We start from the raw sequence: 26,595 nt of genomic DNA on the forward strand, positions 1-26,595 counted from the left end.
TATGAAGTAGCAAAGAAAATACTAAAAGGGTAGCAACAACCCCAGGAAAATATGCTTTAACCAAATTAGAAGAGATCCCAAATCGTGACGGGGGAGAAAGGGGATAAAAAGAGGTTCAAAAAGGAAGAAAGAAAAAAAAAAAGAAAAAATAATTAAAAAAAAGAAAACAAATAAGAAAAATATAAAAAAGAAAAATATACATATTGGATAAACTAGTTAAAATCATTAAAAAAGAAAAAGGTAAAAGTTAAAAAAAACAAAAAAACATTTACCAGAAGGCGAGAGAAAAAACAAAAAATGAAAAAGAAAAAATTAACTGCAAGACTAAAAAATATCACAGGGAAAAGCCATGAGTTCCGTGCTTTGCTTTCATCCTCCTCTGGAATTCTGCTGCTCTCCTTGGGTATTGAAACCGCACTCCTTGGTAGCTGAACTCGGTATTGGCTGGATTTCTTGTTGATCTTCTGGGGGAGGGGCCTGTTATAGTGTTTCTCAAGTGTCTTTGCCGCAGGTGGAATTGCACCGCTCTTAGCAGGGGCCGGGGTGAGTAATCCGCTTGGGTTTGCTTTTAGGAGCTTTTGTTCCCTGAGCGCTTTCCGTAGAGTTCTGGAGGACGGGAATACAAATGGAGGCCTCCTGGTCTCCGGCCCGGAGGAGCCGAGAGCCCAGGGCCCCACTCCTCAGTGCGCCCTCAGAGAACAGCGCCCAGTTACTCCCGTCTGCCTGACCTCCGGCCGCGCTCTGAGCTCACCGAGCCTGCGACCGGTTCAAGGTAACCCCGAGCTGCGAGCTTACTGTCGGCTCTCTGTAGCCGGCTTTCCCGTTCCAATACCCGCAAGCTCTGCGACACTCAGACACCCCTGATCCTTCTGTGACCCTGCGGGACCTGAGGCCACGCTGACCCTGCGTGGGCTTCGCCCTGGTTTAGCCTCTGGAGTGATGTCCCTCAGCGGAACAGACTTTTAAAAGTCCTGATTTTGTGCGCCGTTGCTCTGCCGCTTGCTGGGAGCCGGCCCCTCCCCCCGGGGTCTATCTTCCCGTCGCTTTGGATTCACTTCTCTGCCGGTCCTACCTTTTAGAAAGTGGTTGTTTTTCTGTTTCCAGAATTGCTGTTCTTCTTCTCTTCGATCTGCTGATGGATTTTCAGGTGTTTGCAATCTTTAGATAAGCTATCTAGCTGATCTACGGCTAGCTGAAGTAATCTCAGCCTGCTACTTCTTCACCATCTTGACTCCCTGGAAATGAAATCTTATGCCATTTTGTGCCCTCAGTATGCCTCACAACAGATCTCTGGGATGTCAGGGAAAGGAACTTTTATAATCACCTGGTGCCCCAACTTTTGAAAATGATGCCCAATGGACACCTCTATATCTCCTGGCTATGTTGGTCATTGGGATGTATGTTTGTGGTCCCTATCACTTGTATACATTTTCATACTTTAAAAATCTGTTGCTTGAGGGTCTGTCTTCCAATAACCCTGAACTTATGTGCTGATTGAGGTCCTCCTTTTGATTCAACGAAAGGCCTTGGTACATCCTTCAACTGTTGGAGCTAAAAACTAAAATATGCTGCTTGGACAATCATAAGAGTTTGAGACAACCAAGATTTAGGACAAGGTTGAAGTGCAAGATTCAAAGCAAGGGCACCCCTTCAAAACTGGAAGAGATGGCTGTTTAATCTAATACCTAGCAATGAACAGAGAATAAAACAGAATGAAAAGACAAAGGAATATGTTCTAAGCAAAAGAAGGTGGGAAAACCTCAGGGAAAGACTTCAGTGATACAGAGGCTAAGTAATCTACCTAATGAATGGGAAGTCATGGTGATAAAGATGCTCACCAAGTTTAAGAGGAGAAGAAAAGATCAAGGTGAGAATATCAACAAAGAGTTACAAAATATAAGAAAGCACCCAAAGAAGTCATGGAACCAAAGAAGACAATGACCATACTGAAAATTTATTAGAGGGATTCAACAGTAGACTAGATGAAGAACAAGAAAAGATCAGTGAACTCGAGAACAGGATAGTGGAACTCACAAGCAGAGCATCAAAAAGAAGAAGAGAATAATAAAAATGAAGATAAGTAAGGAGCTTACTGGACAAATTAAGCAAACCAATATTCACGTTATAGGGCTCCCAGAAGGAGAGGAAAGAGTCAAAGGGACGGAAAACTAGTTGACATTTGTCACCATAAAGAATAACATATGTGATTTTTTTTCTTGTGATAAGAACTTTTAAGATCTAATCTCTTAGCAGCTTGCAGATGTACAATACAGTGTTCCTCTGTCCTGCCACTCTTGCTACGCACACTTGGGCAATACAAGAGCCCCATCTAAGCAACCTACCCCCAGTCCTGCCATATCAAGTGGGTACCATCAGCTAGCACTAGAGCCCCTCCCAAAGGCCCCACATAATGGCCTGTAGGAGTCATGGCCAGGACTCTCAGGTGGGCCAAGGGCCTTCCCTGTTCGCTGGTGTGCCTGGAGCAGTTGTGGCTGCACCTCACAGGTGCCTTGAGAGACAGCCCCATTCAACAGAAAGTCTGTATCAGTCATAGCATCACCAGAACAGGAGATTGCACACAGCCCATACAGGGGGCAGGCCTGGAGCATGTGGCTTTGGTGTCTAGGTGGGTTTACATTACTGGGCTCTACAGGACCACCTTCTGCTTAAAGCCACTCTTGCAAGACATAACTACCCAGTACATAGAAACAAACAGAAGGAAGCAAAATAGGCACCAGATGTTGCAAATGAAAGAACAAGATAAAATCTGACAAAAAGAATGAAATGGAGGTAAAGTTCAAAGTAATGGTCATAAAGTTGGTCACCAAACCATAAGAAGACCAATCACAGTGCGAACTTCAACAAAGACATAGAAAATATAAAAAAAGAACCCATCAAGCTGAAGAATACGATAATGAAATTAAAAAAAAAAAACACACTAGAGGTAATCAACAGCAGATTAGATGATGCAGAAGCCTGGATAAGCAGTCTGGAAGACTCGATAATGAAAAGCACCCAGAGAAGCAAAAAGAAAAAAATAATTAAAAAAAGTCAAGGATATTTTAAGGGACTTCTAGGGTAACATCAGGCATACTGGCATTCATATCAGAGGTTCACCAGAAGGAGAAGAGAAAGAGGAAAGATCAGATAACCCATCTAAAGAAATAATGTCTGATACCTTACCTAATCTGGTGAAGGAGATCCAAGTTCTTAGGAAGCAGTGTCTGAAATAAGATGGGCCCAAAGAGAGCAAAGACACATTATAATCAAAGTGTCAACGTTTAAACATCAACAGAGAATCTTAAAAACAGCAAGAAAAAAAACAATTAGTTAGGTATAAGCGAATTTCCATAGGATTATCAGCTGTTTTTCAGCAAAAACTTTATAGGCCAGAATGTAGTAGCATGATATATTCAAATTAATGAAAGGAATACTTACATTTAAAAAAAAAAATGGTACCCATCAAGATTGTCCCTCAGATTTTAAGAAGAGTTGAGGAGTTTCTCAGACAAGCAAAGCTCAAGGAGTTCATCAAAACCAAACAGGTCACACAAGAAATGTTAAGGGAGTTCTATCAATGGAATAGAAGAGACCATAATTAGAAATAAGAAAATTATGAATGAAATTAATCTCACGGGTAAAGGTAAACATATAGTAAAGGCAGCAGGTCAATCACCTATGTAACTAGTGGACGGCTGAAAGACAAAAGTAGACAATCATCTATCTATAATAGTCAAGGTATACACAAAATAAGATGTCAAATATGATATTAAAAACAAAACATAGGGGAAGTATAAATGTAGCACTTTTGGAACACACTTAAGCAACCATCAACTTGAAATAGACTGCAATATTCATAGAATTTACATATGAAATTACATATTACATGGTAAACACAAAACAAATACGAATAGTTACACAAAAAATTAAGGAACTTAAACATAACACTAAGGGAGGTCGCCAAATACCAACAGATTACACCAAGAGAAGAAGGAAACAGAACCACAAAAACAATAAGAAAACAATCAAAAGACGGCAGTAGGTACATATCTTATCAATAATTTAAATATACAAATTGACTGAATTCCCCAGCCAAAAGACATACGGTGTTTAAGTGGACAGAAACAAGAGTATATGTGCTACCTACAATAGAATCAAATATAAAGACACACAGAATGAAAGTGAAGGGATGGACAAAAGATATCCCATGCAGATGGAAATGAAAAGAAAGTTGAGGTAGCAATACTTCTATCAGGCAAAACAGACTTTAAAACAGAGGCTGAAATAAGAGACCAAAAAAGGCCATTGCATGATGATAAAGGAATCACTCCAACAAGATTATGTAACACTTGTAAATATCTATACACTTAACATAGGGGCACCTAGGGGCACTGGGTGGCTCAGTGGGTTAAAGCCTCTGCCTTCAGCTCAGGTCATGATCCCAAGGTCCTGGGATTGAACCCCGCATCGACCTCTCTGCTTGGCAGGGAGCCTGCTTCCCCCTCTCTCTCTTGCCTGCCTCTCTGCCTACTTGGGATCTCTGTCTGTCAAATAAATAATAAATAAAATCTTAAAAAAATAGGGGCACATAAATACATGAAGTGTGTCTTAGCAGACACAAAGGGAGATATTGACAGTAATAAAATAATAAGAAGAAACTTCAATGCCCCACCTATATCAATGGATAGATCATCCAGACAGAAAATCAATAAAGAAACATTGACCTTAAATGACACATTATCCAGATTAATTTAATAGATATATACAGAGCTTTCCATCTAAAATTGGCAGAGTGCACATTCTTTTCAAGTACACATGGAATATTCTCCAGGATAGATCACATTAAGTCACAAAACAAGAATAAATACATTTAAGAAGATTTAAATTCTATCAAGCATCTTTTCCAACCACAAGAGTATGAAACTAGAAGTCAATTGCAAATCAATTTAAATTTAGTAGAAGAAAGTAAATAATAAAGATAAGTGGAAATAAATGAAATACACACTTAAAATTAGAAAAGAGGAACTTAAAGCAGATGTCTTGAAATGATAAAATCAATAATCCTGTAGCTATACTTTCAAGAAGAGAAACCTTGATGAAAGAAATTGAAAACAACACACAAAAAAAGGAAAGATATTCCATGCTCATTGATTGAGAGAATTAAAATTGTTAAAACGTCCATACAACTGCATTTACAGATTCAGTGCAATCCCTATCAAAATATCCATGACATTTTTCACAGAGCTAGAACAAATAATCCTAAATATATATAGAACCACAAAAGACCCTAAACAGTCAAAGAAATCTTGAGAATAAAACTGTATCATACTCCCTGATTTCAAACTCTATCACAAAGCCATAGTGATCAAAACAATGCAATGTTGGTAATTAGGACACCTGGTGCATTTTCTTTAGCATTATTTTTTATTGAGTTTCAATTTACATTAAAATAAGTGTTCATATTCTACCTGAGCATTTTGATGCATTTTGACAACATATACATCTTCACAAATACCATCCCAATCAGGATAAGAATACCTCCCAATACCTCTGAAATTCTTGGTGTATTTTTCAAGTCAACCCTCCCCCCAAAGCAAATGCTTCACCAATTTCTGTCACATTAGATTAGTCTCATATGTTCCAGGAATTTGTATACACAATAGGCAATGTTCACATCTGACTTCCTTTGCTCAACAGAATGTTATTGTATGCATCAGAAATTCATTCCTTTTTATTGCTGGCGAGTATTTTTTTTTTTTTAAGATTATTTATTTATTTATTTGACAGATATCACAAGTAGGCAGAGAGGCAGGCAGAGAGAGAGGAGGAAGCAGGCTCCCCGCTGAGCAGAGAGCCTGATGGGGCTGGATCCCTGAACACCAGGATCATGACATAAGCTGAAGGCAGAAGCTTTAATCCCTACTGAGCCACCCAGGTGCCCCACTGGCTAGTATTCCATTGTGTGGGAAAAAAAAAAAAAACCCACAATTTGTATAATTACTGTTTAGTGGATGGACATTGGAGTTGTTTCCAGTATTAAACCTTTATGAATAAATCTTGATGAAAATCCTTGCGCCTCAAACCAAACCAAACCAAACCAAAACAAGAGTTAGCACAAAAATGAACACAGAGATCAGTGGAATAGAGTTCAGAAATAAACTCACACTTAAATGGTCAATTAGCCTTCAACAAAGTAGGCAAAAAATTCGGTGAAGAAAGAGAGTCTCTTCAATAGATGATATTGGGAAGACTGGACAACTACATGCAAAACAATGAAACTTGAATTTCTTATTTCATCTACAAAAATAAAGTCAGTGTATTTAAAGACTTAATTGTAAGAATGGAAGTTATAAAACTCTCAGAGGAAAACGTAGGAGTAAACTTTGAACATTGGTCTGAGCAATATTTTTTGGATATGTCTGGTCATTAAAGGACAATAAAAGCAAAAATAAAGAAATGGGACTACATCAAACTAAAAAAAGCTTTTGCGCAGTGAAGGAAAACAATAAAACGAAAAGGTAACCTACTGAATGAAAGAAGGTATTTGCAAGTGATATACCTAATAAGGGGTTAATATCCAGAATATATAAAGAATTTACACAAAACTAAGAACACAAATAATTCCATTAAAAATTGACAGAGAACCCAAATAGACATTTCTCCAAAGAAGACTTACAAATGGCCAGCTGACTCATGAAATAGGCTCAACTTCATTAATCACCAGAGTAATGTAAATAAAAACCACAATAAAATATCACCTCATACTTGTCAGAATGGCTGTTATCAAAAATAAGAAGTAGCAAGTGATGGTGAGGATATGGAGTAAAGGGAACTCCATGTAGTGTTTGTGGGAATGAAAAATGGGGTAGCCATTATGGAATATAGTATGGGAGTTCCTCAAAAATTAAAAATGGAACTACCATACAATTCTGCAATTCCACTTCTGGGTATTTAATCTGAAGAAAATAAAAACACTAATTTGAAAAGATATATGCACCCCTACCTTCAATCGCAGTATTATTTACAATAGCCAAGATAAGGAAGCAAGCTAAATGTCCCCTGATAAATGTATAGGTTAGAAAATATTTTTTATATATATCATGTATATATATCATATATCAGCCATAAAAAACTATGAGATCTTGCCATTTGTGCAACATAGATGGACCTAGAAGGTAGTATGCTAAGTGAATAAATCAGAGAAAGACACAATACCCATGATTTCACTAATATGTGGAATCTAAAAAAAAAGTTAAAAAAAAAAAAAACCAAACCCAAACAGAAACATACTGTAAATACAGAAAGCAAACTGGTGTACTGGTGTTTGCCAGAGAGGATGGGAGAATGAAATTTTTAGAGGGGATGGGAGAAAGAAATTAAATGGTACAAACTGCCAGTTATCAAATAAATAAGACATGGGGATATAATGTACAGCATAGGAAATATAGTTAATAATGTGTAACAACTTTTTGTATGACAGATGGTTAGGGTCATTTCCTTGCAATGTATACAAATGTTGAGTCACACTATGTTACACAGGTGAAACTAATATAATATTATTGTCAACTACACTTCAATAAAAAGAAATTTAAAAAATACTATTCTTCACTAAAAGGAGCTGGGCTACCTTGGATAAATGATTGATTCTAGGCTAAGGCAGAAAAATCACATGAGTATGGAACATCTCATGTCAGAATATAAGGAGGCGTTCAAAGAACCATGGAGATTTGTCAAAGGGACACAAAACCAGTTTGAAATGGCTCCCAAAAGCCAAATCAAGGACAATTTGAATGCCATAAATAACAATGGTAGTAATTGGATTATAACCCAGTTAGTATAATTTGAAAACATGATTCAAAATTAAAATTGGAGTCATTAGTATGCAATGAAAACAGACTCAGTAATGATTCTGTAACAAAGTTGCGAAGATGGATAACCTCAGTGTAGTTATGAAAGAACAATTTATAACCTTAAATCCTAAATTGAGGAGAAGGTTTGTTTTAGCAAATAATCAGCCTATAATCATAAAACTTTTCAAGATCATGAAATGTAAGAACAAATGTAGATGATTAAACTAAGCAACAAACTTAGATATTGAGAACTAAATGATTGATTGTGAACTGGATCCTATTGCTATAAAGTGCCAATATTTTGATGAAAGGGAAATTTGAATAGAATTTGAGGATTAGATATTAGTAATGTATCACTATTTCCTGATTTTGAAGGGCCTGCCTGAGGAGAATTCATTTCTATGTAAGAATTATACATTAAAATACTTAAGAGTTATTAAGATTATTTTTGGCAATTATTCTTAACTGTTTCAGGAAACAAAATTTATTCTTTAAACCATGTTGTATCATTTCTCTGAGATTTATATTACTATAAAATTAAAGAAAACATTAAGCAGTACACTTAGAAATGTACAAATATAAGATAAGGATTTGTACTTACAGATTTTATATACTCTATGTTGATATATTTAAATTGATAGATTTTGATACCAAAGACTAAATAACTCTGATTTTTCATTAACACATTAGTCATCTTTTATTCCTTCAGTTTACATAAATTTCCTGATGTTTCATTTTAACTATTACTTATTATAATGCTAATAATTACATTGACAATAAAAATGAAAATAAGATGTATTTAAAGAGAGCTTTTTGTGTGTGAAGCACTGTTAAGATTGGTAATATATTCTGACTCATGTCATTTTAACTTCCTCTATGTACTAGATGTCTATTATATGAATTTACCACTTTTATTTTTGACTGGCATTAGGAAAAAAGCACATGATACTAATAATACTCTATATTAACTAACTGGTATTTAAAAAAAAAAAAACTTAAGGGGGGAAAAAGCATTCTCCCCACCTTCTTGTGCACCTGAAGTGCACAGAATTCATAGTATTCTATTGAAGGGGGGTTTCTTTGAAACTGATTTTATTCCATTTATCTGAAGAATGTAATTTATTTTTAGACGTTCCCATGGTGTAAAGTTTTTTAGCAGTTGCAGCATGGATGAATTTAAACGTATGATTTCACAGCCTGAATTTGAATGTCTTCAGAATCAAATAGCTTCAGAAGTAGTTTACCAAGGAAGACACTCACTTTGTGGCAATGGAATTTTGGAACCACCAGAACAATGTGATTGTGGTGGTACAGAGGTTAGTGATAAACATAATAGTTTATCTAAAGATTTTTCTTTGTGTTTCTTGTGTAGCCTTATAGATGTGATATAAAACGGAAATACCTCCCCCCCAAGTGATGCACCACTTATCAAATATCTAAGGGAGATATTGGGACATGCGATAGTGGGCTTGTCATGAATTTAAAGCATTTGAAGAGTAAATAAGAAGTAAATGTAGCATGGATTAAAGAGGTAGATTTTCTTCACTGTGTAACCGTTAATAGCAATATCCACTTTTCTGTATTATAAACATGGTTAAGGTCAATACTATTACCATCACCTCAGTCATCTCCTGAACTCCTCCAAAGCAACTGCATTGGTTCACTAAGTTAATACATGTTTATTGTTTACCTCCTCATCTCCTAATTTCCATTCTTGCAACTGTGGGATCTTTATTTATTTTACTTGACTTCAAAGAATTTGATTAATAATAAATCTTGATGTATTGTTTTTATATTTAGCTTTTTGCTATTACTTTTTTTTTATTTGTGCTCGGTAAGATGGCTAATCATTGAATTTTGTTATAACTGCTTTCTTATAATTTTTAAGTTAGTGACCCAAATATTTTGTATTTTTATTAGTTTCACTTGCTCGAGCTCTCAGTACTTAAGAAATAATACTGATACCTCCAACTATACAGTTGTACTTGCCTAATTCTCATTATAATTTACTCATTTCGTGCTTTGTATATTTGAAGATTTTTATAGAGTAAACATATTTACAATTTTTATATTTTCCTAGAAATTTAACGTTTACCTTTAAATGCTGAATCCGTTTTTCTCTCATGTTTATTTCTGTTTTAAATTCTATCTGGTCTGGCATACATCTGTATCTGTGCACTTGCTTTCTTTAATTTGTATTTCCCTGATATTTTTAGTTTTTCTGTACTATTAAGTTCAATATTTTCATTGGTTTTTTTTTATTTTTTATTAATTTTTTATTTTTTATAAACATATATTTTTATCCCCAGGGGTACAGGTCTGTGAATCACCAGGTTTACACACTTCACAGCACTCACCCAAGCACATACCCTCCCCAATGTCCATAATCCCACCCCCTTCTCCCAAACCCCCTCCCCCCAGCAACCCTCAGTTTGTTTTGTGAGATTAAGAGTCACTTATGGTTTGTCATTGGGTTTTAATTTATTATTCACTCTGTCTTTGATTTATAGGATTGTCCCTGTAAACATTATTATGATTTTTTTGCCTATTGTTTTAATTAACTAGAGTCCATAATTTATTTAGATTTCGTTTGTTTTTACCTAATGGCATCTTTCTGTCACCGGATCATCTCCAGGATACCTCATTATATTTACCTGTTATGTTATATTTACCTCATTATATTTACCTGTTATAATATAATGGTATATTTACCATTATATTTACCTGTTACTTTATTTATTTATTTATTTATTTGAGAATGTGGGAAAGAGTCAAGGGAGAGGAAGATAGAGAATCTTAAGCAGACTCCATGCCTATCTAACAGAGCCCATAACAGAGCTGATCTCACAACTGTGAGATCATGACCCCTGCTGAAACTGAGTTGGACACTTAAGTGACTAAGCCACCCAGGCACCCCTGACTATTATGATTTCTTATCGTTCTCTAGACTACATATTCTTCACAAGTTTAGTTGTCTCAAAATATGTATATTTTGTATGTTCACTTTGCCACATTTGTTTTTCTCTGTATGTTTTGTTTTTCTTCCACTATTTCTTTCAATGATTCAGTAGGTATGTACTTTCAGTCTCCCTTTAGTGATTATCCTTACATTTTTTTTTTTTTTACTATGCATACCTAAGGTTTAACCATATTTGGGCCACATTTCCCCCAAACTAACAGGATTTAAACCCAATTAACTTACATGACATTTTTATAAAATATTTAATTTCTGTTATTTGTATTCTTTGCATTAAAAAGTACTCCAGATATTTTATTCAGGAGATAGTTGTTTTATTTTGCCTACCATTCCTTTTGTTTATTAAAGGTTTTGTTTTTTTGCATGTATTTCATTTCATTATTCTGAAATAATGTCCTTTTGAATTATATTCTATTCCTTAAAATATACTTAAATATATACTTTATATATTCTCTTTATATATATTCTTTTTTTCAATTTTTTATTTTTTATAAACATATAATATATTTTTATCCCCAGGGGTACAGGTCTGTGAATCACCAGGTTTACACACTTCACAGCACTCACCATAGCACATACCCTCCCCAATGTCCATAACCCCACCCCCCTTCTCCCAACACCCCTCTCCCCAGCAACCCTCAGTTTGTTTTGTGAGATTAAGAGTCACTTATGGTTTGTCTCCCCCCCAATCCCATCTTGTATTTGCGACAACATGGATGGAACTAGAGGGTATCATGCTTAGCGAAATAAGTCAAGCGGAGAAAGACAACTATCATATGATCTCCCTGATATGAGAATAAATAAATATATATGTTCTTCTGATAGGGCAGTTCACTGCCCACTTTTGTTTATCAAAAAAAATTATCATACTCATCATTTCATTGTGATATATAATACACATGAAATATGAATGATGAATATAACAAATAGATACTTAGCAAGCACCTGAATAATTTACACTGAGGTCCAAACAAACCTGATATCTGCCAAAGGAGTTCCTTTTATGTCTCATCCCAATCACATGCTCCTTCCTTCCAACCATCATTCACAATTTAATGATGATCATTTCAGTGCTTTACTCTTCAACATAGTTTTACCTCTATTTTTTGGATCCTTATGCAATATCATTTGGTTGACTATTTTCTACCTTTATATTGCAATCATGATTTATATCATTTGGTAACTTGGCCTTTCACTCAATATTATGCTTGCAAAGTTCATCTATTTTTTAATGTAGTTATAGTCCAAATGTTTTCATTCCTTTTAGTGTTAATTTTATGAATAGTATAATCTATTTATTGATCTATGTCAGTGAAAACATAAGCTTTATTATTAAGACTCATGTGATTATGGCTTTTTTTTGCACATATTTCTTGCTGAACATGTGCCTGCATTGTTCTAAGCTGTACCCCAATAGGTGAATGTGCTATGTCCTGAGGTATGTGTATATATTTCTTTGAATTGAGGATATTTTACCTACTTTGGGTTTTTTTATTCTTGAATAGTCTGTACATGTCTTTAATACACTCTTTGGCTTATTTCATCAGCATTTACTTCTGTAAATTTTCAGCAATTTATCAGTAGTATGGTAGAAGGCTCAGAGATATGCTTTTTCTCCAGTAAAACAAGTTTTCTTGGCACGAGACCAGTCTTGTAGGGAGGATCCCAATGAGCTAGTAGTTCAGGTGAAGCAGTAGGTGGGCTGGTGATACCTGTTTCTTGTGGGTGAACAGCCTTCTGTTTGCAGAATTTACCAGTGCTGAAGGCCAGTCTGTTTATGATGGAACTTTTAGGGATTTTCCCACCCAATTAGATTGGATTGTTTCATAAAGAACTTCTAATGAGAATATCAGAATCATAACTTTACCTCACATAACTATGGAATAAAGTTCTTGGTTCCAATGAACCGGTGAATATCAAAGGAAATTCAGGGCCAGAGGATGAAATCAGCTGTGTGTGGCCACAGATACATGAAGTTTCATGAGATCATAATCAGATGTAGGGCCAACAGTATCTCTTTCTTCCCCCATTATCCTGGACTGCTTTCAGTGGTCTTGTGGCTGAACTCTGCCTACCCCCAATGAAACTTAGCTGCTTTTTTTGGTGACTCATATACTAGCATATCAAGAATATTATTTGGATTGTAAAGTCTGTCTTTAGTCGTTTGTATTTAAATTAAATAGCATTCAGCATAAAGCAATAAAGTTTTTCAGTGAAGGCTATTATAAAAATGTTATGATGGTGACAGAATATCTACACACTCAATAGTGTGTCACATTTTACAAGAATTAGTATAATCCAGAGAAGACACATCACTGTGGGGGTTAAGAACAGTAAAGCTATGCTCTAATTATTGCCTAATGAATTTAAAATGAATTTGGTCAACTTCCCATATGGTATACAAAATAGTAGCTATACACTTTGCTATATACCAAAGGTCATTAGTGGGAAAAAAATTATTTATTTTTAAAAAGATTATTTATTTATTTATTTGTCAGAGAAAGAGAGAGAGAGAGAGCATGTGTGCACACAAACAAGGGGGAACAGCAGGCAGAGGGAGTAGCAGGCTCCCTTCTGAGCTGGGAGCCTGTTGTAGGACTCTATCCTCAGACCCTGGGATCATGATGAGCCAAAGCAGACCCTTAACCAACTGAGCTATCCAGGCGTCCCGGAAAAAACAATATTTTAATTATTGATAATTTGCTATTCATTCTGGGAACGATCGTTTCTAATTCTTTTTTATATTTCAGATCCCTAGGTAACCCAGTGGAACCATCAGTTCCACAAAACACACAGAGTCAGCAATGCATGACCTGAGAGTGTGTACCTTCTTAAAATTTGTTATACTAGGTTGTTTACCTACTTTACCCAAGTCCCACCATTGGTAACCAATATCCATCATTGCCCCAGTGATCCTTTTCTGTGGATAATCCTGCCACACTGAGTAGAGCCCTCCTCAATGATCATTAGGATCTGTGGAAATGATGGTGTGCTACTGTTGTGGATAAGCCAAAACAAAGAGTTGTGATCTCTGCATTTTATAGCATATAGAGCAACACACAAATATTCACATGTATTCCTCAAAATATATTTGGAATTTTTTCTACAGTTTAGGTTTAGATATGCAATCCATCTTTAATTTTGCCTTACGTGGCAAAAGGGACTTTGAATATATGATCAAGCTAAGGACTTCAAGAGTGTTAATTATCCTCTATTATCTAAGCAGATCCAATGTAATAATGACAAGGGGCAGGTCAGAGTCAGAGGACATGAGAAAATGATATTTGGAGATATTGTACTACTGATTTTGAAAGTGAAGATTCCATGAGCCAAGGAATGCAGGTGGCCTCTAGAAGATTGAAAAGGTAGGGAAACAGATTTTCTCTAGAGCTTCCAGAGAATGAACAGCTTTCATTCTTAATTTTAGTCCAATAAGACCCCTTTTGGACTTTTATCTCCAGAGTTATAAAGTAATGCATGTACATAGCTTTAGGCCACTGAGTATGGTAATTTTTTCTTACAGCACAAATAGGAAATGAATACAAGACTGTCAACTCTGTGTTTCTTTTGATAGGCAAATTCCTTGAATGCATTTTAACTATTTCCTGCCAAACAGCCTGCAGTTTCTTGAAGAGAACAGTGATTTGGCTATCATAGAAAGCCTAGATCCAATACATTGGCCTATTTTGGGAGAAATCATTTTTAGTAGGTAATCTATATTCTATACCCCCTTATCCACCAACTGAGCCAGCTAGATGCCCTAGAAATTACCATATTTAAAGACTATACTGCCTGTCTTAAGTGTGTATTCCACTGGAGTTAACTCTTGGTTGTCTACTTACCTTTTTTAAAATTTATTTTTAAGAATACATTTCAGGACACCTGGGTGACTCAGTTGATTAAGTGTCTGACTCTTGATTCCAGCTCGAGTCATGATCTCAGGGTTGTGGGATGGAGCCACGTGTCAAGATCCATGCTCAGTGGGGGGCCTACTAGAGATTCTCTCTCTCTCTCTCAAATAAATAAATAAATATTTTTTAAAAAAGCATACATTTCATCTTTCTGAAGATGATCTTCTATTGCCCAGTAGTGAGAAAGAATTTCTCCCAATAACAGACCATCATATTCCTCATTAGATTTTCTCTGGCATAATATCTGAATCTTCATGGCCTAATGACTCAACTATTGGTTGGCTTCTTTTTCTGGCTCTTGGCTTGCAGGGAATTTTGTCTACCTTTTGCAAAAGTGTTTATTCAGAGTATTTCATTGCCCAGTTCCTGAATGGTTTTTCAGAGATTGTTCCTGGGACACAAGAGGAGATTCAGTTGTTCTGGTAGCCTGGTTGCACTGTTTGTGTGAACTGATTGATTTGACTTGCATGGCCTATTTCATCACCTGGACACTCTTAGTCTTCATTAAAAACCTAGGATGGAGTCACAGTGAACCAAAGGAAATGGTTGCTTCCCCACTGGATTTCAAGGGCATCTATTGGAAAACAGGAATTTATCTTGAGTAGACCATTGTTTTATTATAGCTGTAAAGACTGTTAAAAACAAGATAACAAGCCCACAAAGGAGTTAGTTGGCGTAAGCCCCATGTTGACCAAACCAAGACTTACTTGGTTTTAACTCTCCCAGAATAGAGTCTTAAACCAGCCAATCAGGAATCACCTGATCAGTACTAGGTATTCCCTGATAGATCCCTGATATCCCCTAAAGGAATATAACTTTGCAATAACAAACATGCCTTTTTGCCAGTATAACTTCCTGGTTCCCGCTCCCTTCTGCCTGTAAAAGTCTTTTATTTTGTATAGCTTCTCAGATCCTTCTTTGGCTAGACGGGATGCTGGCCAATTTGAATTGACTTTTGCTCAGTTAGTCTTTTAACAAGACCTACTGAAATAAGCTGCGATAAGTCTTTAAATTCTCTTCCTTAAATGTCTGTATCATTAACCAGAGTGGTCACTGACCAATGATGCTTAGAGCATGAGGTTGCTTCTTAAGTGACCAAGTGACTTCCTATCTTCAAATCTAGAAAAACATGCACTGATCCCTCGTATGTTAGTCAGACAAGCCTACGTTTTAGGATTTCATTAGGCTCTTGCCTAAATACATCTCTAATTTCTTCCCTTTCTCATATATTAAGAACATATCTCAGTAAATGTTACAGTGACTAACTGCTCTTGACCACCAGGGATTTTTCTATCTATAGTTACGGCTACTGGCAGAAGGAAAGTAGTTTTACTTTTTTGATGGAGTAGGTGAGTAAAATACCACCACAATAAGCTTTCCTTAATATTAGAAAACCACCAAGCCCACTGATGGAATTCATCAGGAATCTCATTATCACTGAAAACTTCAGCAAACAAGTTAGCTCCACAACTGGCCAGAAGATCCATAGAATCCATTTGTCTTTATAGGCATTGTGACTTTGCCTTTCTTTTGTTTCAGACAAAGGTTTAGGATATGTCTAGGTAGTCTTCATTATATTTATTTATATTTTCCTTCTGGCTTACTGAGTTTTGTTTTTTAATTTGACTTATGTTATACTTAATTAGATGTAAATAAAAGAAGTATTAGAATATTTACATTACCACAGACAGTTCTCCCATAACTCCATTGACAAGGAAGAGTCAATCCCATCAGCATCTGAAATTTCTAATCCAGTCACAACACATTATTTTTGCCCACTACTGAACTTCACATGAATGAATCATAGATTTTAGATCCTTTCTGATTCTAGATTTTTTTGCCTATATTTTTGATATTCGGTTTGCATGTTTGAACATATCTATAGTTCATTGATATTTATTGTGGAGTAGTATTTCTTTGTATGAATATAACATTGTTTGTTCATGCTATTATTAATGAACATTTAGGTTGTTTTTGGTTTCAAGTCTTATGAAATTGCTTCTAAAGAACATGCCTTTTTTTCCCTATCTTTAGGAATAGAATTGCTGGGTCATATGTTAATTGTACTATTAAATTTGTAACAAAGTATCACTCTGCATTTTTAAATTCTTATAATATTTTACATTGCAACCACCTATGTATGAGAGGGACAGTTTTTCCTTATTCTTAACAACTTTTGTTACTGCTAGTCTCTTACATTTTGGTAATTTCAATGTATGCTTGTATTTCACTGCAGTTTTAATTCATATTTTTCTGATAACTGATCATTCTAGACAGTGTTTCGTGTGATTGTGTGATATTCATGGGTCTTTGTCTCCTTTTTGAATGTTCATGTATTTTGCATAGTTTGATGGATTTTTTTTATTATATAGTTATAGTAATTCTTAACATAAGCTATATGCAAGTCCTTTGTCAGATTTTCTCCCAGTATGTGGCATGTTTTGTAAAGTTTTCTTCTAGAAGTTTACTGATTTTATCTTTGATGTGTATGCCTATGATACATTTTGAGTAGCTTTTGTTTTTAAGTATTAGGGCATATTTTTTCTCTATATGTATATCTTTAAAATCTCTAGCCCTATTTGTTGGAAAACTACCCTTTTCCCATTGAATTACCATGCTATCTTTATTGAAAAAACAGTTCACATACTTTGTGTTTTATATCTAGCCTTACATTAATACCAGCCCTTCTTACTCTGATTCACAAAATTAGGTAAATTGTGTCTTCATATTTTGTACTTTATTCTGAAGATAGATTTGGTGATTTTAGGTCTTTGTATTTCTGTGTAAAATTTGGAATCAACTTTTCCATTTCTACTCATAGCCCCCCAAAAATAAAAAAAAAAAACTTTGTGAAATTTTAATTGGAACTCTTTTGGATCTATATATGAATTTGTGGGGAATTAATGTATTCTTAATGTGATTTTCAAACTATGAACATAGTATATTGTTCTATTTATTTAGATGTCTCTAATTAAATTAAAACCTAAATATTTCATATTTCTGAATGTTATTATAAATTGTGTATCTTTTTAAAAAATCTATTTCCAGTGTCCTTTGCACGTATATAGAAACAGAATTAAATCATGAAAGTTGATTCCTCTGATCGCCAGTTTAAGATTTCTTTGAATGATTCATATTTTGGAAAATACCCACAAAATGGCTAAATTAAAATGATCAAATAATCCCAGTGAATATATGAAAAAAGAATATACTTTTGGAGTTTATTCCAGAAGTAGGAAAACATTTCAGTACTTTTCAACATATATCAAAATTAAAAGAGAGACAAAAATTATGATATTAAATATTGAAGAGATATTTTATAAAAGTTTGGACATCTAGAACTAAAAATTATATCCTTTTGATTTCTCTAATTTCTCAATGGCATACCACAGTTAACTATTTTTTTAAAGATTTTTATTTATTTATTTGAAAAATAGAGAGCTAGAGAGCACAAGCATGGGAGAAGGAAAAGCAGGCTTCCTGCAGAGCAGGGTGCCTGATGTGGAGCTCAGTCCCAGGGCTCTGGGATTATTACCTGAGCTGAAGGTGGCAGTTTAACTAATTGAGACACCCAGACTCCCCAACAGTTAACCTATTTTTTTTTATTTTAAATCTTTTTTTAAAATTTTTTATTTTTTTATTTTTATTTTTTTAACTTTTTATTTTTTATAAACATATATTTTTATCCCCAGGGGTACAGGTCTGTGAATCACCAGGTTTACACACTTCACAGCACTCACCAAATCACATACCCTCCCCAATGGATATTGAACAGTTAACCTATTTTAAAAAGTTCTCACATTTGGTCCCATTGTGGGATTCCATTTTTAAACCCCGATTCACTGAACATTAATTTCTAAGCTCAATGTTTATTGTAGGTTTCCATTATACACTGAGTATTGTCAAAAAATGCTCCTCACTATAGGCTCTCTCTTTGATTCTAGCCTTAGGAGGCTTTCCCTTTCATGTCATTGATTTTTGTCCACCCCCCCCAATATTAATATTTAGTGTGTGTTCAATCTTCTGTCTTTACTAAATACTTTTGATAAGTTTTATTAAAATCTTTATGTTATGGAGCATAATACATTCTTTCTCATAATGAAACAAAAATATCTGACTCTTATAAATATTAAAACTTATACAATAATAACTTTTTAAAATTTTATTTATTTTTGTATTTGACATAGAGAGATAGAGAGCTCGAACAGGGAGAGTGATAGGCAGAAGCAGAAGGAAAAGCAGGGTCCCCACTAAGCAGGATATCCCAATGCAGGGACTCTATCCCAGGACCCTGGGATCCGAGGACCTGAGCCAAAAGCAGACTTTAACTGACCAAGCCATCCAGGCACCCAATAATAACATTTTAAAATATACTTTAGTATATGCAGTTAATGCAATTGAAGACATTGACATTGTATCTAATTTTATATAGGATATTTATTATAACAATCCAGGTATTACAAAAGTTCAGAAATAAATTATTATTCTATAAAAGCAACTGATAAACTTCTGTTTGGGGAAAGAGATACATCATTATAGTTTCTTTCACACACTACTCAAACCATTCAACACAAAAATAAATAAATACATACATAGTATGTATAACACATTTTACACACATACGAAGACTCACATATTTCCTGGGGTTAGGGTGGAAGAAACTTCTATTCGTAAACTCAAGAACAAACCCCAAAAAGATGATAGCTCTCAGAGTTCTGAGATAGGTCTACTATTTCACACTCTCACAATACCAAAAATTTACCCAAACAAACAAACAAAAAAACCCAAAATGCACCAAAACAAAAGTCAGTTGTCAATGACAAATTATAAAATATAGCAAACATATATTGGTGGCCAAGGGTTAATATAATTACTACAAAAGTGCTTACAAATAAAGGAAATAAACAGAATGATTTGACAGAAATATATGCACAGAAATATAAAATAAACCAGAAATTTAAAAAATTTATAGCACATTAATAATGAAAATTATAAAATTGAAACAGATGTAAGCACTTAGTTATTTTTACCTAGAACACCTATTGCTTTACTAATTTTTAAATATTACTATCAGTCCTGTGAAACATCACTCTTGCACTTAATAAATATATAGAAAGAAGGAAATAAGCGTATTTTGTAGTCTTTAATAGTTTTATACTCTATGATCTACTTACTGCTAAAATCAATCTTTAATATAAAAACTTGGAGATAAAAATAATAAAAATAAAATTTTCATTGAAACATCCTTTGAATAAAAAAGTTATAATTTAGAAACTTCTATTTTATCACATTCATAAATTTTTATATAATCTCAATATGTTATCTTGAGGAGAATTGATGAGATGAAAAAGTACTTATAGTAAATGGAAAAAATACTTTTAAACTTATAGTGCGTCTATTTATGAACACAAAAAAGGTTGAAAAATTACATTAAATTTTTAATGGTTCAGTTTATTAAGCATAGAATCATAAATAATTTCATTACTATCTTTTTTCCCATACTGGAACTATATTTTAAATGAAATGTTGTTAAAAATAAACAGAAGTAAAATTCATATAGTGATTGTAATTAACTAAGAGACATACTAAAGTACATTTTGACAATAAATAAAATGATTTATTTGATTGAAAATTCCTATTATTGAACTTAATTATATGTACTTTTAGCATTGCAGAGGATTTAAAAAATGCTGTAATCCTGCAGATTGTACTCTGACTGAATTTGCAGATTGTGGCACTGGACCATGCTGTGATAGAGAAACTTGCCTGGTAAGCTTTCAAATTACTATAGTATTTTCTTTCATGATTTTTTTTCTGCTATTGTGCATTCACTTTTTTTTTTTTACTTCTTTTTTCATATTCTTCAAATATATAACTTTAAATACTTGATTCATACACGGTTGACTTCAGAATTCAGAAGATGTTCTTAGATTTTTTTCAATTTCTTTCTTATCTTTGCCTTCACTGTATTGTTTCAATCTCCACTCAAGATCCATCCAGTTATCCAATACCAATTCCAGATTATTTGGGCATATGAATTCTTCTTGGTCAGACCTGAGGCAATACCTGAATGTAGTTCTTCATGACCTAACAACTTATAACAAAATTACAAATAAGCCAAATATAATATTAATGGAAATGACAGAAATACTTTGCTCTTGTGTAAGTTGTTTTATAGTTTTGGTTTACTACCTTACAAAACTAAAGTTTTTCTTTGTCCCACAGATATCTATAAGAGGAACTGTATGTCGGGAAAGCAAAGATCCCTGTGATTTTCCAGAATTTTGTGATGGAAAAAGTGAATATTGTGTACCTGATACAAAATCTGCTGATTTAGAGCCATGCAATAATAAGACTGCCTATTGCTATAACGGAATATGCCAAGATACAGATAAACAGTGTGCAGACTTATTTGGAAAATGTAATCGTTGTACTTTTTTTTTTCTGGGGTTCATTTTCATTATTTTGTCTTATATTTTTTTCCCAGTAAAGTTAGTATACAGAATTATATTAGCTTCAGGTGTAAACTTCAGCAATATAACAATTCTATACATTACTCAGTGCTCATCATGATATGTGTACTGTTTAATCCCCTTCACCTATTTCATCCATCCCTCACCTATCTGGTGACCATTATCTGGTAACCATTGGTTTGTTCTCTAGAGTTAAGAGTCTGTTTCTTGGTTTGCATCTCTCTTTTTTCCCCTCTGTTTGTTTTGTGCCTTCAATTCTACATGTGAGTGAAATCATGTGATATTTGTCTTTCTAAGATTGACTTATTTTGCTTAGCATTGTTCCTGACTTCTTGTATCACTTCTAAAAATTTTTTTCTAGTGTCTTTTGGGTTCTCTAGATAGAGTATCATGTCTGGAGGTGTCTTTGGGTCTAAAATGAGTCTCTTGCAAATGACATATTAATGGATCTTGCTTTTTTATCCAGTCTGATACTCTGTGTCTTTTGATTGGAGCATTTAGCCCATTTAGATTCAGGGTAACTATTGAAAGATAGGAAATTAGGGCATTATCTGTATATTAGGGTATTATCTGTAAAATGACTTTCTGTATATTGTCTCTCTTCCTTTCTGGTCTTTTTAACTTTTGGGATCTATCTCTCCTTAATGGATTCCCTTTAATATTTCTTGTAGGGCTGTTTTAGTGATCACAAATTTCATTTTTCTGTTTGTCCTGGAATCTTTTTTATTTCTCCTTCTTCCCTAAATGACAGTCATATTGGATAAAGTATTCTTGGCTGCATATTTTTTCTCATTTAGCACCCTGAATATATCATGCCAGTCCTTTCTGGCCTGCAAGGTCTCTGTGGACAGGTCTTCTGCCAGTCTAATGTTTCTACCCTTATAGGTTACAAACCTCTTTTCCTGAGCTGCTTTCAGGATTTTCTCTTTGTCTCCGAAATTAGCAAGTTTCACTTTTATATATGGAGATACTGACCTATTTTTATTGATTTTGAGGGAGTGTCTCTGTGTCCCCTGGAATTGAATGCCTGTTTCTTTCCTCAGATTAGTGAAATTCTCCACTATAATTTGCTCCTATATACAGCTTCTCTTTCCTCTTCTTCTGGGATCCCAATTATTCTAATATTGTTTCACTTTATGGTATGACTTATCTCTCAAATCCTCACCTCACAATCCAGTAGTTGTCTTATTTCTCTTTTTCTCAGCTTCTTTAGTCTTAATCATTTTGTCTTCTATGTCACTAATTCTCTCTTCTGGCTCATTTATCCCAGCAGTTAGAGCCTCCATTTTTTTAAATTGCATCTCATTTAGCCTTTTTAGTTTCAACTCGATCAGATTTCATTTCTTTTATTTCTCCAGAAAGGGATTCTCTGGTGTCTTCTCTGTTTTTATCAAGCCCAGCTAGCATCTTTATTATAATTGTTATTCTGAACTCTTATTCTGAAATATTACTTATATCCACACTGATTAGGTCCATGTCAGTCACTACTCCCTCTTGTTCTCTTTTTGATGTGAATTTTTCCTTCTTGTCATTCTGCCCAGAGAGAGATGATGCAAGAATAGATGCATGTGAGAACAAAATACTAAAATGGCAACAATGACCCAGAGAAATGTACACTAAGCAAATAAGAAGAGACCTGAAACTGAAAAATAAAATTAAAAGGAAAAGAGAATATAATCAGACAGGGGAGCAGAACAGAACAAATTCCTGGATCCTGTGTGTATTTTGGTCTTTTTAATAGAAAAGTAGATCCCAAAACTAAATAAAAACATAACAGTAAAAAAATAAATTATTCAATATAAGGATAGAGTATAATTATAAAAATAAAATTAAAAGACAAAAAAACAAAAAGAAAGAATAGAAACAGGTGAACAGAACAAAACAGTACACTGTGTCCTGGGGATATTTTAGTATGTTTGTTAGAAGAAACTATATCCCAAAATGGCAAAGAAAGAAAAACTTTTTTATACACAAAAATAAAATTAAATACAGTGAAAGGATAGAATGTAATTGTGTTAATTGTGAAGGCAAAAATTAAAGACTTTTAAATGAGTTGATAAAATAAGAAATTGGTTGAGAAGGGAAGAGAGAAAAATTAAAATTGGAAGATTCAAGAATCATGGGAGAAAAACCATGAATTCTATATACAATTTTCCCTTAGCACTGGAGTTTTGCAGTTATTTGTGATCAGCAAACTTAGTCTTTTTTTTTTTTTCTTTTCTTTTTTTTTTTTTTTTTTTTTTGGTGCAAAATGATGGTTTATTAAAGCACGGGGACAGGACCCGTGGGCAGGAAGAGCTGCTCAGCAAACTTGGTCTTAACAAGATGTTCTTGCTGATCTTCTGGTGGAAGGGGCCTGTTCAACTTATTCTCACATGTCTTTGCACCTGGTAGAACTGCACCACCCTTGCCAGGGGTTTAGGCTAATCAAGTGACTCTGGGTTGCTCTAGGGCTTTTGTTCCCTGAAGGCTTTGAGTGCCTCTCTAGAGGATGAGAATGAAACTGGTGACCTCCCAATCTCCAGTCTCAGAGCTAAAAGCTTGCATCCCCAACTACTCAGTGCCCCCTCATGGATAAGCAATCAATCACTCCTGTCTCCTTGGTCTCTGTCCACCCTTCATGCTCACCCAGTCTGTGATCAAGCATTTCTGTCTCAGGCATGTGATCCTACTTCAAGTCTCCAAACGCTACAGACTCCTGCAACAGATACATGTGGTGTTCCTGGTTGGGGAGATGACTTGGCTTGGTTTTTCTCCTTGCTGGGACCCAGCTGAGAGAGTGGTAGCCTGATAATGTTGTGGTTTGGGCATTATGGCAACCCTGAGCCTAGTGTTCACTTCTGGACTTGCTGATTGCACCTGGCTTTCCAGCTCACATGCCTGGGGAACTCTGCCATGATCAAGCATCCTTGTTCTTTCTTAAGAAAGATTCTGAGACCATGCTGTCTCACCTAGGATTCTACCCTGCTTTGCCATCTTAGTGCCTTTCAGGCAGGGACATGTGGAGAAGACTTTTAAAAGTTCTTATTTTTTGCTCCATTGCCACATCACTTTCTGATAGCTGACTGATGGAGGCTCTCTTCCCCCATGATTTATCTTCCCATGTATTGCCTTGGATTCACTTCACACCTCCTACCTTGCAGAAAGTGGTGGCTTTTCTATTGTAGAGTTGTTGTTGTCCTTTCTTAGGTCTCCATTTGAGTTCAGACTAATTTGATAGCTTTCTAGCTGAATTCCTGGGACCAGATGAAACTAAGTTTTCCAAGTCCTCCACAGCAGCTTGGACTACTTCCTTACTTATTTGGATAATATGTATTTCTTTTTGTTGTCTGATTGCTGGGGATAGGACTTCTTTCTATTATAAATCTACTTTTGTGAGGGTTTTTATTATGAATGGATATTATACTTTGTCCAGTGCTTTTTCTGCATCTATTAAAATACTCATATGGTTCTTGCCTTTTTTCTTATTGATGTGATACTGATTTACTGATTTGTGAGTATTGAACTACCCTTACATCCCAGGAATAAATTCCATGTGTTCATGGTGAATGATTTGGATTGTTAGTATTTTGTTGAGGATTTTCGCCGCATGTTCATCAGATATATTGTCCCATAATTTTCTTTTTTTTTTTTCTTTTTTTTTTTTGGTGCCCTCATATGGTTTTGATATCAGGGCAATTATGGTCTCATAGAATGAAGTAGTATTTTTCTATTTTTTGAATAGTTTGAGAAGAATAGATATTAACTCCTCTTTACATGTTTTGTATCTTTTGCCTGTAAAGCCATTTGGTCCTGGACTCTTGTTTGTTGGGAATTTTTTTGATTAGTGATTCAATTTCATTTTGCTAGTAATAGATATTTTCAAATTTGGTTTTGGTAGTTTATATATTTCTAGGAATTTATCCATTCATTCTAGGTTGTCCAATTTGTTGGCATACAATTTTTCATAATCTCATAATTCTTTATGTTTCTGTGGTATTGTTTGTTTCTAATTGTTTTTGTTTTGTTTTTTTGTTTTTGTTTGTTTCTAATTGTTTTTTTTTGCGGAGGGAGGTCCTCTCTCTTTTCTTTTTCTCTTTCTCTCTCTCTCTCTTTTTTTGCTCTGGCTAGAGGTGTATTAATTTTGTTGATATTTTCAGAGAACCACCTCTTGGTTTTATTGATCTTTTTTTTTTAAAGATTTTATTTATTTATTTGACAGAGAGAGAGAGAGATCACAAGTAGGCAGAGAGAGGGGGAAGCAGGCTCACTGCTGAACAGAGAGCCCGATGCAGGGCTCGATCCCAGGACTCTGAGATCATGACCTGAGCTGAAGGCACAGGCTTAACCCACTGAGCCACCCAGGCGCCCCTTATTGAACTGTTTTATTGTTCCTTTAGTGTCTATATAACTTATTTCTGCTCTAATATTTGTTATTTCCTTCCTTATGCTGGTTTTGTTTGTTGTTCTTTGTGTAGTTCCTTCAGGTACCAGGTTAGGCTGTTTATATGATATTTTTCTTGCTTCTTGAGGTAGGCCTGCATTGCTCTAAACTTCCCTCTTAGAACTGCTTTTTTTTTCTGCATCCCAGAGGTTTTGGACTATAGTGTTTTTGCTTTTATTTGTTTCCATGTTCTTTCTGATGTCATCTTTGATTTCTTGATTAACCCTTTATTGTTTAGTAGCACATTCGTTAGCTTCCATGCATTTATGCTCTCTCCAGATTTTTTTCTTGTGGTTGATTTCCAGTTTTATAGCACTGTGGTCAAAAGAGATGCATGGTATGACTTTGATCTTCTTGATTTTGTTGAGGCTTGTTTTGTGGGCTGATTCTGGAGAATGTCCCATGTGCCTTTGAAAAGAATGTGTATTTTGCTCTTTTAGAATAGAATGTTCTGAATATATCTATTAAGTCCATCTGGTACACTGTGCCATTCAAAACCACTATCTCCTTGTTGTGTTTCTGTTTGGATGATCTGTCCATTGACATAAGTGGGTTGTTAAATTCCCCTATTGCTATTGTATTACTATCAATTATTTTCAGTTATTATTTCTTCAAAAAAATTTTCTGCTCCCTTTTCTTTCTCTTCTTCTAGGATCCCTTAATGCAAATATTTTAAGCTTGATGCAGCCACTAAGTTCTCTAAAACTATTCAAAATTTGCATAATTATTGTTATTCTTATTTGCTCAGCTTGATTACTTTCCAGGCCTCTGACTTCCAGGTTACTAGTTCTTTTCCTCTGCTTCATGTAGTCTACTATTTATTCTATTGGGTGTATTTTTAATTTCATTTATTGTGTTCTTCAGTTCTGGCTCTTTTTTATCTTTAAGAGTCCCATTGATGTCCTCCACTCTTTTTTCCAGTCCAGGGAGTATCTTATGATTACTACTTTAAATTCTCTAT

General features: G+C 34.7%; 1 protein-coding gene across 1 annotated transcript in view; it reads left to right on the forward strand.

Moving 5' to 3' along the window:
• The window catches only part of LOC309855244 (A disintegrin and metallopeptidase domain 3-like), a 128,654-nt gene that overhangs the window by 59,311 nt on the left and 42,748 nt on the right, over positions 1–26,595 (forward strand). The window contains exons 12-14 of the mRNA XM_082715343.1: positions 8,980–9,166; positions 20,406–20,507; positions 20,964–21,159. Coding sequence (XP_082571469.1) covers positions 8,980–9,166; positions 20,406–20,507; positions 20,964–21,159 — 485 coding nt within the window. The remainder of the gene's footprint in view (positions 1–8,979; positions 9,167–20,405; positions 20,508–20,963; positions 21,160–26,595) is intronic.

The sequence above is a fragment of the Mustela nivalis genome, assembly GCF_964662115.1.
Source record: "Mustela nivalis genome assembly, chromosome: 20".
NCBI lineage: Eukaryota > Metazoa > Chordata > Mammalia > Carnivora > Mustelidae > Mustela > Mustela nivalis.